This window comes from Salvelinus namaycush, chromosome 1, assembly GCF_016432855.1.
Source record: "Salvelinus namaycush isolate Seneca chromosome 1, SaNama_1.0, whole genome shotgun sequence".
Lineage (NCBI taxonomy): Eukaryota > Metazoa > Chordata > Actinopteri > Salmoniformes > Salmonidae > Salvelinus > Salvelinus namaycush.
The window spans coordinates 62,893,212-62,909,505 of record NC_052307.1 but is presented as its reverse complement, the minus strand read 5'-3'; the positions used below and the strand labels follow the sequence as shown (position 1 = coordinate 62,909,505).

The 16,294-nt window shown below is 45.2% G+C and overlaps 1 protein-coding gene across 2 annotated transcripts; it reads left to right on the top strand.

Moving 5' to 3' along the window:
* Positions 1 to 16,085, top strand: LOC120046944. 2 transcript variants are annotated; one of them, XM_038992498.1, is made up of 13 exons: positions 1 to 163; positions 1,354 to 1,515; positions 1,597 to 1,756; positions 1,954 to 2,121; positions 7,425 to 7,584; positions 7,918 to 7,980; positions 8,082 to 8,191; positions 8,286 to 8,360; positions 9,458 to 9,551; positions 9,692 to 9,762; positions 13,574 to 13,806; positions 13,957 to 14,086; positions 14,371 to 16,085. In XM_038992498.1, the coding sequence occupies exons 5-11, from the start codon at positions 7,543 to 7,545 to the stop codon at positions 13,737 to 13,739; spliced, it is 621 nt and encodes a 206-aa protein (XP_038848426.1). In that variant the 5' UTR covers positions 1 to 163; positions 1,354 to 1,515; positions 1,597 to 1,756; positions 1,954 to 2,121; positions 7,425 to 7,542; the 3' UTR covers positions 13,740 to 13,806; positions 13,957 to 14,086; positions 14,371 to 16,085. The 2 variants fall into 2 exon arrangements, with proteins under 2 accessions (XP_038848426.1, XP_038848433.1); XM_038992505.1 differs by lacking the exon at positions 8,286 to 8,360.
* Positions 16,086 to 16,294: the final 209 nt, after the last annotated feature.

Sequence of the window (16,294 nt, the reverse complement as noted above, 5' to 3'; positions counted from 1 at the left end):
CAGGAGCAGGCTGATGCCAGCCGGGCACTGCGGGCAGAGCTGTCCCAGGAGCAGACCAGGCAGCAGGAGCTGCAGGAGAGGAACCAGGGGGCCAGGGAGAGAGGCCCAGCTGGAGTCAGAGAGAAACCAGCTCAGAACCAACCTGGAAGCAGCTCACAGCCAGGTAGAGTCAAACACTATAATTAATCAATAAGGCACCTCTGGGGTTTGTGGAATATGGCCAATATACCACAGCTAAGGGCTGTTCTTATGCACGGCGCAACGCAGAATGCCTGGATACAGCCCTTAGCCGTGGTATATTGGCCATAAACCACAAACCCCAGAGGTGCCTTATTGCTATTATAAACTGGTTACCAATGTAATTAAATGTTTTGCTATACCCGTGGTATACGGTCTGATATACCACTGCTGTCAGACAATCTCCATTCAGGCTTGAACCAACCAGTTTATAATAATGTATATACAACTAGCACTCAACTAGACATGTGCAGTCAACAACTCAGCACTCAACCAGGTGCTTTCACACACATACTAATGTATCCAAAAGCTAGTGCTCAACTAGAAATATGCAGTCATTAAATTCACACATATTGCAAATGCATGTCACACTCACACAACAAATGTTAATCATAATGTAGTGTTTGTCTGTTGATTTATGACTAAAGGCAATATCCCAACACAAATAATTTAGTGTCAGTGAACGTCATGAATTAAACCTGTGCTTGCTGACAGTTAAAAGTTTCAAGAGGCATACATGTTGTTTTTCCATTCATCGGGAGAGCGTCTTCTCCTCACATAGTGTCTGACTGAAGCCTGGCTACACTCATCTACAATCCACTCAGATTCCCCCTCCAGCCATGCTCGCAAATTGAATTCGTTTCCGTCTCTGAATTTGTGTTTCAAAAATAGTAATTATTTTTTAACCCCAAAGGAAGCAAGAGAAATGAGTCAGATCTGCACACGTCATGAATTTAGTGAAATAATAGTTTTCCACCAGCCAAAGGGATACAAGCCTGAAGCGCGGCAATTTACCAACTGTTCAGCTGCTAGGAAATTAAATTGAAGCACATAATTCATATCTTTAGAAAGTTAAATCAATCTGATCAAAAAGTTTCCCAGTCAATTACGGCCTGAAATTAATCTCCTTAATCCCAATTTAAAATCTGTCATCCATATAAATGCAGATCTCCCATCTATCTGCCCATCCATGTGACTTAATCCTGGAACAGAGAGCTAAAATGGCGCTGCGATTGTCAGATTTAGTCCCATCTATCTTTGAGCCTGATATACACACAGTGGCACACACACCTGATGGGAGCTCTGATAGGGGTGTGTCTGCTGTCTGTCCTACAGCTGAGGGAGCGGGAGAGGACTGTGGGGTGCCTGCAGGAGCGTGTGGTAGAGCTGCAGAGCACCACCTAGAGGCTGCAGGAGGAACAGACAGCCTGCCAGGCTCAGCTGCGGCAGTGCAGGAGGGAGCTGGAGAGCAGGGAGGGCCAGAGCCACAGCCAAGAGGTCAGAGGTCACATACTGTCCATATGTTGAGTGTATTTTGTGTGTAGTTTGGGACCCATGTTCCATGTGTGTTCTCTCCAGATGAGCGTCTTTCAGGAGACGGTGTCCAGGCTGAGGGAGTGTGTTGAGGAGGCTCAGGCCAGCAGCAGGCAGGGGACCAGCAGCAGCACAACACAGCCTCAGAGAGCTGAGACTGGAGCTGGCCTCCACCCAGGCTTCCCATAATGAGAGCATGGAGCTGGTGCGTGCCCTGCTTACACACTGGTACTCTGTCAGGCATGTATTGAAAATACTGATGTTAAAACAATAACATCAACTCTCAACTTGTTTTAGGTTAATGAATGTGGAGGAAATAATGTGTAGTGGGACTAGCAATGTATATTTTGTGTGGATGTTTGTTTTGTGGTGTGTGGCTGTGCGTGTGGTGGTACTGGTCAGCTGGCTGAGCAGAGTGGTGAGGCTGCATGTCTCTGTAGTGAGCTGTCCCGCCTGCAGCAGAGGAGCTCCCAGCTGTCAGAGAAGAGAGGGGGCCAGGAGGAGAGGACCAGGCAGCTGGCTGGAGAGCTCCACAGACTACGCACTGCCAGCAGACAGTCACTGGATGAGGTGAGAGAGAAGGATCTACACATCAACATTTCCATTCATCCTCATGGCAATTAACCAATAACCATTCATTTCATTGTCAATATCCAATAACCACTGATCTGGTTCTAGATCAGACACTGCCAACCATTAGGTCATGGACCAGATAGCCTCACATTAAATCCTAGACTGTTACAGCCTGTAGCCAACCACTACACCATCACATGATTAGAAGTGTGATGGCTTAATCTTTCAACCGTATGTGTTGTATAATAAGAAAGGGGGTTATCTAGTGTAATATATACCCAGGGCTGGAAATGAACACTCCACCCTTAGAATGCCTGGTCATTAGTGTGGAGCACACAGCCCCTCTGAAGTAGAGACTTAACCTCCACAGGTCGCGCTGTACACTAATTGACCACTACAGGAGAGAGCAGGTTCTGTTGTAGAGCAAAGAGGTGTGACTTGTAGCAGTGCCCTTTCTGTGTGTGCGGGACTGTATTCCTAAAGCTGATTGGATAATGAGACCTTTCTCCCAGACCGCCATAGATTATGCATGTACAACACACACACACACACACACACACACACACACACACACACACACACACACACACACACACACACACACACACACACACACACAGTTGAAGTTGGAAGTTTACATACACCTTTGCCAAATACATTTAAACTCAGTTTTTCATAATTCCTGACATTTAATCCTAGTAAAAAGTCCCAGTCTTAGGTTAGTTAGGATCACCACTTTATTTTAAGAATGTGAAATGTCAGAATAATAGTAGAGAGAATGACTTTCTGCTTTGATTTCTTTCATCACATTCCCAGTGGGTCAGAAGTTTACATACACTCATTTAGTATTTGGTAACATTGCCTTTAAATTGTTTAACTTGGGTCAAACGTTTCGGGTAGCCTTCCACAAGCTTCCCACAATAAGTTGGGTGAATTTTGGCCCATTCCTCCTGACAGAGTTGGTGTAACTAAGTCAGGTTTGTAGGCCTCCTTGCTCGCACACGCTTTTTCAGTTCTGCCCACAAATGTTCTGTAGGATAGAGGTCAGGGCTTTGTGATGGCCACTCCAATACCTTGACTTTGTTGTCCTTAAGCCATTTTGCCACAACTTTGGAAGTATGCTTGGGGTCATTGTCCATTTGGAAGACCCATTTGCGACCAAGCTTTAACTTCTTGACTGATGTCTTTAGCTGTTGCTTCAATATACCCACATAATTTTCCTTCCTCAAGATGCCATCTATTTTGTGAAGTGCACCAGTCCCTCCTGCAGCAAAGCACCCCCACAACATGATGCTGCCACCCCCGTGCTTCACGGTTGGGATGGTGTTCTTCGGCTTGCAAGCCTCCCCCTTTGTCATCCAAACATAACGATGATCATTATGGCCAAATAGTTCTATTTTTGTTTCATCAGACCAGAGGACAATTCTCCAAAAAGTACGGTCTTTGTCCCCATGTGCAGTTGCAAACTGTAGTCTGACTTTTTTATGGCGGTTTTGGAGAAGTGGCTTCTTCCTTGCTGAGCGGCCTTTCAGGTTATGTCAATATAGGACTCGTTTTACTGTGGATATAGATACTTTTGTACCTGTTTCCTCCAGCATCTTCACAAGGTCCTTTGCTGTTCTGGGATTGATTTGCACTATCGCACCAAAGTTTGTTCATCTCTAGGAGACAGAATGCGTCTCCTTCCTGAGCGGTATGATGGCTGCGTGGTCCCATGGTGTTTATACTTGCGTACTATTGTTTGTACAGATGAACGTGGTACCTTCTGGTGTTTGGAAATTGCTCCCAAGGATGAACCAGACTTGTGGAGGTCTACAAAAAAAAATTCTGATGTCTTGGCTGATTTCTTTTGATTTTCCCATGATGTCAAGCAAAGAGGCACTGAGTTTGAAGGTAGGCCTTGAAATACATCCACAGGTACACCTCCAATTGACTCAAATGATGTCAATTAGCCTATCAGAAGCCTCTAAAGCCATGACATGATTTTCTGGAATTTTCCAAGCTGTTTAAAGGCACAGTCAACTTAGTGTATGTAAACTTCTGACCCACTGGAATTGTGATACAGTGAATTATAAGTGAAATAATCTGTCTGTAAACAATTGTTGGAAAAATTACTTGTCATGCACAAAGTAGATGTCCTAACCGACTTGCCAGAACTATAGTTTGTTAACAAGAAATGTGTGGAGTGGTTGAAAAACGAGTTTTAATGACTCCAACCTAAGTGTATGTAAACTTCTGACTTCAACTGTACATACAGAAAAAGTTTGCAAAGACACCAACATTTAAACACAGAGTTTTGCTTAGAGGAACTGCCTCACATAATAGCCAAAATATAAATCACAGTTTAACTGAGATACTCATACAGTACAGAAATGTAGTAACACGTTTTCAAGTGAAAATGTGAAAATGTCTAAGAGGCTTTACGGTTCAAATAGTCTAAGCATTGTGTTTGTATTGTGACAAATCCGAAGCACTTTGTTTGTGTACACAGGCACATAAGAGCTGTGTGTGCTTGCTCTGCAGTGCCAAACCTCTCTACAATGTGTTTGTATGTGTTTTAGCCGAGGGCACATCTCTGTGGCTCATCGCTGTGGTCTCACGTCATCCTCCTTAAGTGCTGTCAATGTTGCATGGTAACAGCGGCGCTCTGCCCTCTTAATTGGTTTAGGAAGAGCATCCTTGTCATTTTGCGGTCAGCAAACTCCGCCAGAGAAAATGAAGTGTGAGTTGCACCCTCCCCGCACAACCCGTCCCACAAAAAATAATGATTATGTGCAGCTGTGTGTGTGTTTGTCGGTTTTTACTTTCCACTTTTAGAAATAATTGCTGGTTGCTCGGTGGGATCAGAGGAAGGGTATAATGATTGTCTCTGGCCGTGTGGTATGGCTGGGTTCTGGGGAGGGCTGGGGGAGAGCAACTCATTTCACACACCTAAATGTGAGTGTGTGTGAATGTGTTAACATTAGTGTGTTTGTACAGCATGTAACCTGTTTGTGGTGTCTATGTGCTTGATGTGTATCTACATACTGTACGTGTGTGTGCACGGCTGTCCTTTTGCACGGATTAGCAGGTGAACACAGCAAGAGGATGACCAGACTGCGGTTGCGATGCTGTCACACAGGGGTTAGGGGGAATACAGAGCTGCAGTACTGCAGTTTGGAGCCTCCAGTCAGGCTCATCCCCACTCACACACCACTTTAATTGCCTTTGCTTCTTTCATTACATGTATTGCCTCTCCTCTGCATTGCGTGCTCCCTGGACTTGTGGAAAGGTCATTGTGGTGAGATGTGAACACTGCGCATGTAACGGATGTGAAATGGCTAGCTAGTTAGCGGGTACGCGCTAGTAGCGTTTCAATCAGTTACGTCACTTGCTGTGAAACCTAGAAGTAGGGTTGCACCTTGCTCTGCAAGGGCCGCGGCTTTTGTGGAGCGATGGGTAACGACGCTTCGTGGGTGTCAGTTGTTGATGTGTGCAGAGGGTCTCTGGTTCGCCCCCGTGTCGGGGCGAGGGGACGTACTAAAGTTATACTGTTACATTGATGCTGTTGACCCGGATCACTGGTTGCTGCGGAAAAGGAGGAGGTTGAAAGGGGGGTGAGTGTAACGCTTCGAACACACCGACTGCGTCATTGCATCACTGCTGCATAACATTTTGCGCAGCTAGGCAACTATACTGATGCAGGTACCTTTTGCAAATGGTCGCATGCGGTTGGACACATGGAGGAGAGAATCATTTTCGCAGTATCCTCAAAACCGTGTCTTTTTGACACAACTGCTGACAGCTACAGGGACATAAACACAAAAAATGCTGCTTGGAGACAAGTGTCCACGATAGTAGGATTGCCAGGTCAGTTTAGTAGTGAGCTTGTGCTAGATGTGGCTAGTTAGCGTTAGCTAGCTAACCTAGCCAATGAGGTGTGTGTGAAAGAAAGTCATACCACCTTCCTCAAGGTTGGTCTCATTGTTGAAAGAGCCTACTCTGCCTATCTTGACTATTTATTATTGCATTTCGCTCCAAAACTGCATTGGAGGGAAATTATATTATAGGCTCTCACAATTAATTTGAGGATGTCATCGAATAAATAATATACTTGGCAAATAAATAAATAAATAATGTAAAGAAATTATGCAATCAAACTGTTTTTATGTAATCCCAAATTTTTACTGAATGTGTGCAAAAAAAAAATCTACATTCATATTTTGCTACTTTCTGTCAAGTCCACTCATACAATTTGATGCATACGTTCGATTTATCGAACGTATGCACCACACAGAACGCACTGCAACTGCCTCTGCAACGCAATGCTGCAAGGCAAATGCAGCGTTCCATTGGAAATGAATGTACTTCTGGTGTATCGAAACGCAATGACGCAGTCGGTGTGTTCGAAGCGTAACGGATGTGAAATGGCTAGCTAGTTAGCGGGTACGCGCTAGTAGCGTTTCAATCAGTTACGTCACTTGCTGTGAAACCTAGAAGTAGGGTTGCACCTTGCTCTGCAAGGGCCGTGGCCTTTGTGGAGCGATGGGTAACGACGCTTCGTGGGTGTCAGTTGTTGATGTGTGCAGAGGGTCCCTGGTTCGCCCCCGTGTCGGGGCGAGGGGACGTACTAAAGTTATACTGTTACATTGATGCTGTTGACCCGGATCACTGGTTGCTGCGGAAAAGGAGGAGGTTGAAAGGGGGGTGAGTGTAACGGATGTGAAATGGCTAGCTAGTTAGCGGGTACGCGCTAGTAGCGTTTCAATCAGTTACGTCACTTGCTGTGAAACCTAGAAGTAGGGTTGCACCTTGCTCTGCAAGGGCCGTGGCCTTTGTGGAGCGATGGGTAACGACGCTTCGTGGGTGTCAGTTGTTGATGTGTGCAGAGGTTCCCTGGTTCGCGCCCGTGTCGGGGCGAGGGGACGGTTTAAAGTTATACTGTTACACGCAGCCTCCGTGTGTCCCAGCCAGGCAGAGGATAGGGCAGGGGATGTGGCTAGGGAGGACTGGTTACTGCTGGCCTTCACAGTGTTCCTATAAAGAAAAACTTGTATTTTATGTTGACCAGTTCTTTGATGTAGTGGCTCAACATGACAGGACAATGTTACTAGAGTTCACTACAATGTAATTAACTAATGAACTATCGTTTCCCAGGTTCCTACCTGGGCAGGGTTATGGGAAACACTCATGAATATACATTGCATGTTGCTGTGACTCATTGTTCATCATTCATTTAAAAGGTCCATCAGTTTTCAGAAATGACAACAAAAATGATATTAGGAAATGCCAATGACAGGTATCATCCCTCTCCCACCTAGACTCGGTCCTGTGAGGGCAGGCTGGCAGAGCTGAGTGCCCAGCTGGGGAGGTCTCAGCGCTGGGGCCAGGAGCAGCTGGTAGCCCTGGAGGAGGAGGTGGTGCTGATTTAAGGTGGAGATGGCTTCTCTCAGGGAGAACTACCATGTCAAGGTGGCCCAGGTCAGACACACACTTACACAATGGGTTCTGGGGACATTCTGGTAGGGTTTATGACTAAGGATAGGAGGTTTTGCTGACCATGTGACCTGATCAGGAAAAACTCTGGGCCCTTATAATAGCCTTACCGCCTAACTGTGTAACTAGGCCCAAAGTTTTCCTGATCAATTGATGTGCTCATGAAAACCTCTTGGCTCTAGTTATGACACATATCCTCACACTTTGCACTGGCACAGAAAGGCCAAACAGCATAGTTAGTAATCACCTCTCAATGGAAAATGAGCTGCATAGCCATTAGGATGTGCAGTAGGGGTTTGTTCATGTGTCTCTGTTCAGGTGGATGCCTTACACTCACTGTGCGATTCCATGGAGCACAAGTACAGCACAGCAGCTAATGAGGTAGTGAACCCTTAAAACCTCCAGATATGTCAGATAGACACTGTTAGAGTTGTAGACTCTCATTACCTGCTCTCTCTCTCCCCCCCATTTCTCTGTCTCAGATGGAGGTGTTGCGCCAGTCTCTGGGTAACGCTCGTTCAGACAGTTCTCTTCTACACAGGGAGAGTGAGCTGGTGGTAACCAACGTCAACCAGTGGGTGAAGGAGCAGAAGTAAGAGCATACCTAACTCCACACACTGATGCCCAGTCACATTCTACTCTACATTCACTAAGCAGCATTAACCCTGTCTTAACCCTGTCGACAGGCAAGGCAATGAAAGACTGAACTTAAAGATCAAAGACCAGAGCAAAATTATCATCCATCTCACTGCAGAGAAGGAGTAAGAGCTCTTCCACACACATCCAGCCTACCCTGTTGTTCGACTAAATTGTGCTATGCTTAAGCAATAAGGCCTGAGGGGGTGTGGTATCTTGCCAATATACCATGGCCAAGAGCTGTTATTAAGCAAGACGCAACGCAGAGTGCCTGGATACAGCCCTTAGCCGTGGTATATTGGCCATATACCATAAACCCCAGAGGCACCTTATTGCTATTATAAACTGGTTTCCAACGTAATTAGAGCAGTAAAAATAAATGTTTTGTCATATCCGTGGTAAACGGTCTGTTTATAAACTGGGTGGTTCAAGCCCTGTATGCTGATTGGCTGACAGCCGTGATATATCAGACCGTATACCACGGATATGACAAAACATGTATTTTTACTGCTCTAATTACATGGTAACCAGTTTATAATCGCAATAAGGCACCTCGTTGCGTCGTGCCTAAGAGCAGCCCTTAGCCGTGGTATATTGGCCATATACCACACCCCCTCGGACCTTATTGCTTAAATATACCACGGCTGTCAGCCAATCGGCATTCAAAGCTCAAACCACCCAGTTTTTAATTATGATTAGGTCCCCATGTTTAGAGCACTGGTTAGCAAGTGTACAGGCGTTAGATGGCTTTAGATTAGATGGAGCAGGGAACATGCTATACTTGTAACGGCTGTCATCTGGAGGAGAAGAAGAGGACCAAGGTGCATCGTGGTAATTGTTCATCTTGTTTAATGAAGGTGAACACTCAAAATACAAAAAACAACAAATGTGAAAAACCGAAATAGTACTGTCTGGTGCAGACACACAAAGACAGAAAACAACCACCCACAAAACCCAACACAAAACAGGCTACCTAAATATGGTTCCCAATCAGAGACAATGAATAACACCTGCCTCTGATTGAGAACCATATCAGGCCAAACACAGAAATAGAAAAACATAGATAAACAAACATAGACTGCCCACCCCAACTCACGCCCTGACCATACTAAATAAAGACAAAAACAAAGGAAATAAAGGTCAGAACGTGACAATACTTGTGAAATAAGTGTAAATGGAGCCACCCGGGAGTTGTGACCCGGTTTATTAACTGTGTGTCTAGTCACCTGCAGAAGAGTGTGGAGGGTCTGCAGGAGGAGATGAAGAGGCTGAAGGCTGAGCTGGAAGAGAGCAGGATTGAAGCTGAGAAGTTCAGGGTACGTACCATACACAGTTACACACACTGGATAACACTGTCAGACCTCCACACATTTACAACCCTGATATACTGTAATATAACACCAATTGAAGAGCATTGTTCCTTTCTATTGAGTAATGTCACTTGTTTTTGTATTAGGCCTCTCAAGCCAGTATGAGTGGCCAGCGCAGTGCCCTGACCAGGCTTCCCGTCCAGCTGCTCCACACAGAGTGAGTACTGACCTGAGACACTGGATCAGTGGGCTTGGCTCTAGTCCATCCCCTGGCAACTTCCCAGTTCTCCAGGAACAAGAAGCAGCAGGTCCATATGAGGCTAATGACTACATGTCCTCTAAATCCTCACTAGTTTCTTTGCTGGGGCTCTAGAGACAGCGTCAGTGACAAAGCAGTGACTTCCCGGACTGAGTGAATTCCTCTCTGTGTTTCTAGAGTAGAGCTGAGACGTGTTGGTGATTGTTGCTATTGACCCATCTCAGACAGTATTGGTTAAGAGCGGGAGCCCGTCTGTAACTCATAAGAGCTATTGGCAGCCATGTTGATTTCTGTTGTTCTGGGATTAGCATCTGTGTTTCTGGGGGCTAATGGTCCGTGTCGTCCGGCTGTGAAATCAGTGGCCTGAGAGCCTCTGAGAAGCCTGCAGATTGGTGTTTCAAATCCCCACCCCTTTCTAATGCAGCCCAGCCTGTCTCAGCCACTCTCTCCATCTCCAAGAGTAGAACAGTTTCGCTGTTCCGAGTTCCCCCTCCGCACCCTGGGTGACCCCCACTGCAGTCTCCTCACGCCAGGGCCCAGACGCCACCGGCCCTTCCTGCCCCACAGGACCACTGCAGCTTGTTAACACCGAAGATACATTTGTGCAGTCAGGCGGGAAATCCTAGAGGTGGCTATGGACGGTAGTAATCAAAGGCCTGGTGCTCTGACACTGAGGACTGGAGGGCTTAGAGATGACCTCTAGTCTAGCCTTCTATCAGGTTTCGTTCATCCCACCTAACAGAGGGACGGACAGACAGAGCCATCCAAGGACACAGTCTCCTCTCCTCTGGGCCAGTCATGTCTGTTTTCAGAAACTAGTCTAGACAGACAGACGTCACCCACACATTGCCATGGTACCGACTATATCTTTTTAAAATTTAACTTGCATTTTATATGCGATGCTGAGAAAAGGCGATTTATTGGTGAAATTGTGTTCCATATGGTTGTTTGACAGTTGAAGCCTTCTCATTTTGCGCTGCCTATACCACCTCGCTTTATAGTAAGCCAGTCCTGTGCTCACTGGCATTTCCCTGTAATGCGTTCCCGTCTGATTTCCTCCTAAATTGAAATGCGGTAAAGTTAGGGCTGATTGAAGGGATTACTTTTGGTGAGTGTGAGATAGGAGGAAGAGACTAGGCTGGTTGTGTGAACCCAATCAGAGCCCTGTGTTGACTGTGCTGATTAGAGGCTTGTAGTGAGTGGGATCCATTCTATCCCATCATTCCCTGTGTTTGCTCTGATAACGGAACCTCAACACTCATCATGTCCCTAACCTCATCCTCATGCTGTCACTTACAGCACACCACACTGATCTCTCTCAAACGTCTTATGCAAGGTGGGTAATGTACCAAAAGACCCTTTAGAACTTTAAACCTGCTTTGAAAGAACAGTTAGCATGCTTTGGGAAAAATTCACTGGTTGGCTGAGTGTTAAAAAAACATTTAAAAAGTTGCAATGTGTAGTTGAGGAGCACTGAGGCATTGAGGATGGACATTGCTCTGGAGAGAGTACCGTACGCTAATAAGTGTGTGTGCGTGTATGCGTGCGTGCTGCCTGGCCTGATACCAATGGAGGGCAGATGCAAACTCAGCCTATAAAGGCCCACTGGATGACTGCGACTTCACTCAGCTAATGTTCCAGGACATCCAGGAAGCCTGTAGGGAGCTGGGAGAACACAGAGGAGCTCTAAAAGCAGCCGGAGGGAGGGAGGGAGGGAGGGGGAGAGAGAGCGAGAGAGAGTAAATACAAATAAATAGATAAATAAGTGAATGGCATGAGAGGAGCAGAGGGAACAGTCGTCCATTCTCGTGCACGCACCGCGTTTGTTTATTTATGGTGTCTGAGGGCCTGAGCAGGGCTGATGGGGGGGAGGATGAGGATGCTGGGGAAGGACACTGGGCCTCTCCTTCCTTACGCATGCCTGGCTCTGCTCCCCAGCTTTCATTAAGTGTCATTACCAGGGCTTTCAGCGCTAGAGCCAAGCTGAGACCTGACATCCACTCCATAGATATGTGTGCATATGGATGGACTGCTGATCCTTCTTATCCGCTACTGAGGAGGGAGAATTAGGCCAGGGAGAGGAGAGGAGAGGGGGATGCAGCCATATCTGACTTTAATGGCCAGAATATAGCTATTACTTAAATGAAGGACAGTATTCATGCCTGATTTGTTGTCATGAATATGTCATACGGGTCGGGTTATCCACATTTAAAGTGTTTGTAAGGGCCATGTACACTGCAGTGTGTTGTAGATCAGGATGACTAGGATGCATATCGATACAGTTACATATCAGGATATTCTAGTTGGCTGTACCTGCACCAAAACACCAGTATTTTTCCTTCATCTTTTTAATGCGGGAGCCCAAAAAAAATCGGCACTTTTATTTCCATGACTGATCAAAACTCGTTTTCTCATGACTTTTGTCACTGCAGCAGACATATAGTGAGCAATACGATTGGAACATCAAATCACAGTAAAATCACAAATACCGAATCGCAACACATATAGAATCGCAGTACATATCGTACATACGTATCGGCACCTAAGTATCACAATAATATTGTATGGTGAGATGCCGGGCCATTCCCAGCCCTAATGGCCAGTAGCAGAAATAAAGGCATGCAGCTGATGTGAGATGTGCATTTCCTTCTATGCGTGGTGTTCATTATCAATGTCCCTTTCCAGTTCACTTCCTGTTAGAAGGCCGGCTGATTGATGGCTTGTACTGTTTATTTGGATATCAGCGAATGAAATATTCATGTCGTACGCTTTCCCAAGCAGAAGTTATCTAGATGCAGCGTAAATGGTACTTGGGATTAGATTTTCACAGCAGATTGCTATTATTACAGGAGAAAAAGGTGAAAAGAGACTGTGTGAGCAGTCGTTTTCCTAGGAGGCAATCTATTTCTCTTCCACTCAGAGCACCGGAGCGCTGGACCAGGCTCTTAATGCGCGGGAGAGAAAGTGCTTTGGTCTGCAACCTTTCACACCTTCACCTCCCCTTTATGTGATTGAATAGTTAATAACTTTGACTTTCCTTTGAAAGCCTGTGACGTGGCTCCTACTGAACGGCCTGTTGTCTGGCTGACACACCTGCCTATTGCTCTGTCTGACTGACTGCCTGCCTGCCTGACTACATGTCTACTTGGCCCAGATGCCAGATTGTCTGATAGCCCACCTCTCTCCCACAAGCCCTCTCACTTTCAAGCCTGTCCCTCGCCCGAATTACCACCTAGCTTATCTGTCTGCCTTAAAGGAGCCTGTACATTATCAGAATTTTGATGGAAAGGGGTTTGGATTGCTTACTCTTCTCTCCTTCCTTCCTCCCTCAAGACACACACACACACACACACACACACACACACACACACACACACACACACACACACACACACACACACACACACACACACACACACACACACACACACACACACACACACACACACAGGGAGCTCATTAGCGCACCCCGTGCTCACAGCTCCAGCAGAATGTGACCTTGCCTAATTGTGCGCCACGCTCATTTGTTCTCCCTGCATGATGTGGCGATTGCTTATTTATTCTCCTCAGGGCTCCTCTCTCACATTAAAATTATTGACTTATTTCATTCACTGCACATTTGCCAAGCTTTATTTGATAAGCTCATTTCCCTTGGTGCCCAAAATCCCCCCTGTTCCCATGTTTTAAAAGTTCTAATGTTCCCAATGCAGATTATTATTCATACTTGTGATTGTTTCTTTGTCTAATTATCTGTGTTGGAATATTTTAGCATCTGTGAGCCTGTTTATCCCGGCGGACTGAAACGGCACAAAAGGGCACAAATTAACGATGCGTCTGGAATAGCCGAGGAGCCAGTTGTGTACACAAAGCTGGCAGACGCGGTCAACAAGAAGCTTAACAGGGATTGGGACATCGTGGAAGGTTTACCAAAATAAGCAGACTGAATTTGCATTTGGTTCGAGGGCTGTTGATGAACAGAGCCATCAAGATTTGGTCCATCAGGTAATGAGACAGGCTCTGTTTTGACGTGGATATATGCAGCGAGGTGTAGCTAAACTAGTTGTAGTGAATAGAGGGCATGGTTAAGGTGGGTAGTGCAGATCCACTCCATTCTGACCCATTGACCACCATCAGCCCTCTCCTCCCCTACAGTGGGGAGACCCTCCCTGCCCCAGACCAAGAGGAGAGTTCTAGAGAGACTCAGCCGTTTAGAGAACAGAGCCAGTACCAGAGCAGAGACGGAGACAAGCTAGCAGCAGGAGACCTGTTCAGTAGTGTACCGGTAGGTTAATACACTGAAATGGATATCAACTCACCAACAGAGGACACAGAGGGATAGTATTAGGTAGGGGAATGATTGGCAGTATTTCTGCAGTGGGAGGTGAATGATACCTCATGAGTCATGTATTAACAGTAATTCTCTGGATAATATTCATGATGACAAATATGCAAAGTTAAGGTCCATGGTGATGCCAACATACCAATAGTAACACTGAGCTCTGAGGCTGACTATTGACGGTATCTTATTTGAATAATCTGTTTCTGTCTGCCGCTGCTCTGTCTCAGATCTGCTCTGACTGCGACAGGAGCCTTGAGTGGCCAGAGCGACAAACTGTGGAGGAGGAGCTCTGGCTGCCAACCTGCATCTGCACTAGCTCCAGACGCAGCCTGTGTCTGCCTGGCAGGGAGGGGGGGCCACGTTTGCTGCTGAGGTGGCCAGAAGAGTGGCCCTTAGGACCCTGGAACGCAGACCCCTGCCATGTGGCCACCACCGCTGGAGCAGACCCGCTCTCTCAGCTGGGACGGGCCATGCCCTACACATCTCAGGGAGGGACACTGGTGGGTGCTAGTATGAACCAGTGAGAAGGGAAGTACAGGTAGTTATTATAACTCAAGAGAATACAGCACACAAATATTTATGATTTTGTAGCTTGATAGATATGAATAAATGATTGTATTATATTTAAGATTATTTAATGACAATACTAAACTTGAATAATTTAATGTCTTTGGTATTTTCAGTATATATTTTTTCAAAATCTTATCTTTGTGGCACAATATGTTCTCTTTCCTGTGTTCAACAGAAAATTTGTTGTGAATAAGTAGACAATCATAATGTAGGAGTAATGGTAAGAGATTAGAATCTTACCTGTACAGTATCTGGGTCCTTCCACCAGTTCGGTGCCTTTTTTAGAAGTGTAACTTGTGATTTCACAAAATGTTGACATTCTGTCCTAAAGAGCACATGTTCAACTTCATAAAAAACACATGTTGCCATTCCAATAGGTTACATTTAAAAAAAAATGACTATAGTTAGTGCCTATTAAGTGCCGAATAAAGTATCAGGGTTGACCGTATCAGGGTTGACGATCTCGTCTTAAATCAGCCATTAATCCTCTCGTGACAGGGGGAATGGAAGCTTGTGTGCAACAGGAGTGGCAATTGAATGCAAGTTTCACAAGAAAAAAATCGAATTGCTAAAACATTTCTAGCCTATCAATGGGTAACAGGGTTATTCGTGTTATGCTTGACCCGTTAGTTTTCTATCACAAAGCAGAAAATGGCCAAACAAGTTTTTACACTATGATTTGACTATTTGATGTTCAATGTTTCTTTTGAAAAATACATTTTAAATTAATAGTTTCACCATATTAAAACTAGAGGGTTGACCTTAAAATGAGGGACAGATGTAAATTAATCACTAATCAAATGAAATAAATATATTCTTCAGAACTGACTTAAAATACCTAGGGATTTACAATGATGGAGAAATGTTTGGATTAAGTGGGTTGAAGTCTTCCTAGAAGTGACACAGGGTTGGCAGAGGGACATGTCAAAATGCTGAATTTAGCAAGCCTTTATTCATATTAAAAATCGGATTCATTGAATTCTCCATGTGGTCTATATTAAAGGGCACTTCATTGAATAGAACAGGCTTTTAAAATCAATATTGGTGCACAACTCTTCGTGGAACAACCCATCTGACGAATATTTGTATCTATCCATTCAGGGTTTTGAGTTACATTTACATTTTTATAGAAACCTAGAAAGAATTAGAAAAAAGTGTCCAGCCTTTTATTGTGGTATGAGAAATAGTCCTGCTTATTTCTGAGGTTGTCAAATGATGAGTTGATGTCTAGATCAAAGTCCTAAAAATGTATTGGGGGGGGATTTCATGTTTTCAGTCACCTAGAGCAATACATCCTTGAGTTCATGTAAATCCTAATGAATTGTGTACTCAGAAGTCTTTGTGGCCAAATAAAAGTCTGGTTATGGGTTTAGATGCCTTTACAAGTGTCCCTTTGTTCTAGCACTACTCTATTCATCATGAGTCGGCTGTGTGAATCCAGGCATTGCTGCAGCTTTGAGAGCAACTCTGAGAGTTCCATGCCCACCAGCTTTCAATAACTGGGGATGTCGGAGCTTGACAGTAGAAAGTATTTTTTTCTGACTAGAAGAAAATAAGAGCCCTAAGCAATAGTAGATGAGC

Excerpts from the sequence above, each read along its gene's own strand:
- LOC120046944 (XM_038992498.1), top strand. The coding sequence starts at position 7,543 with ATGGCTTCTCTCAGGGAGAACTACCATGTCAAGGTGGCCCAG. Across the intron at positions 7,981-8,081 it reads ACAGCACAGCAGCTAATGAG|ATGGAGGTGTTGCGCCAGTC; the intron begins GTAGTGAACCCT and ends TCTCTGTCTCAG. Across the intron at positions 9,552-9,691 it reads TTGAAGCTGAGAAGTTCAGG|GCCTCTCAAGCCAGTATGAG; the intron begins GTACGTACCATA and ends TTTTTGTATTAG.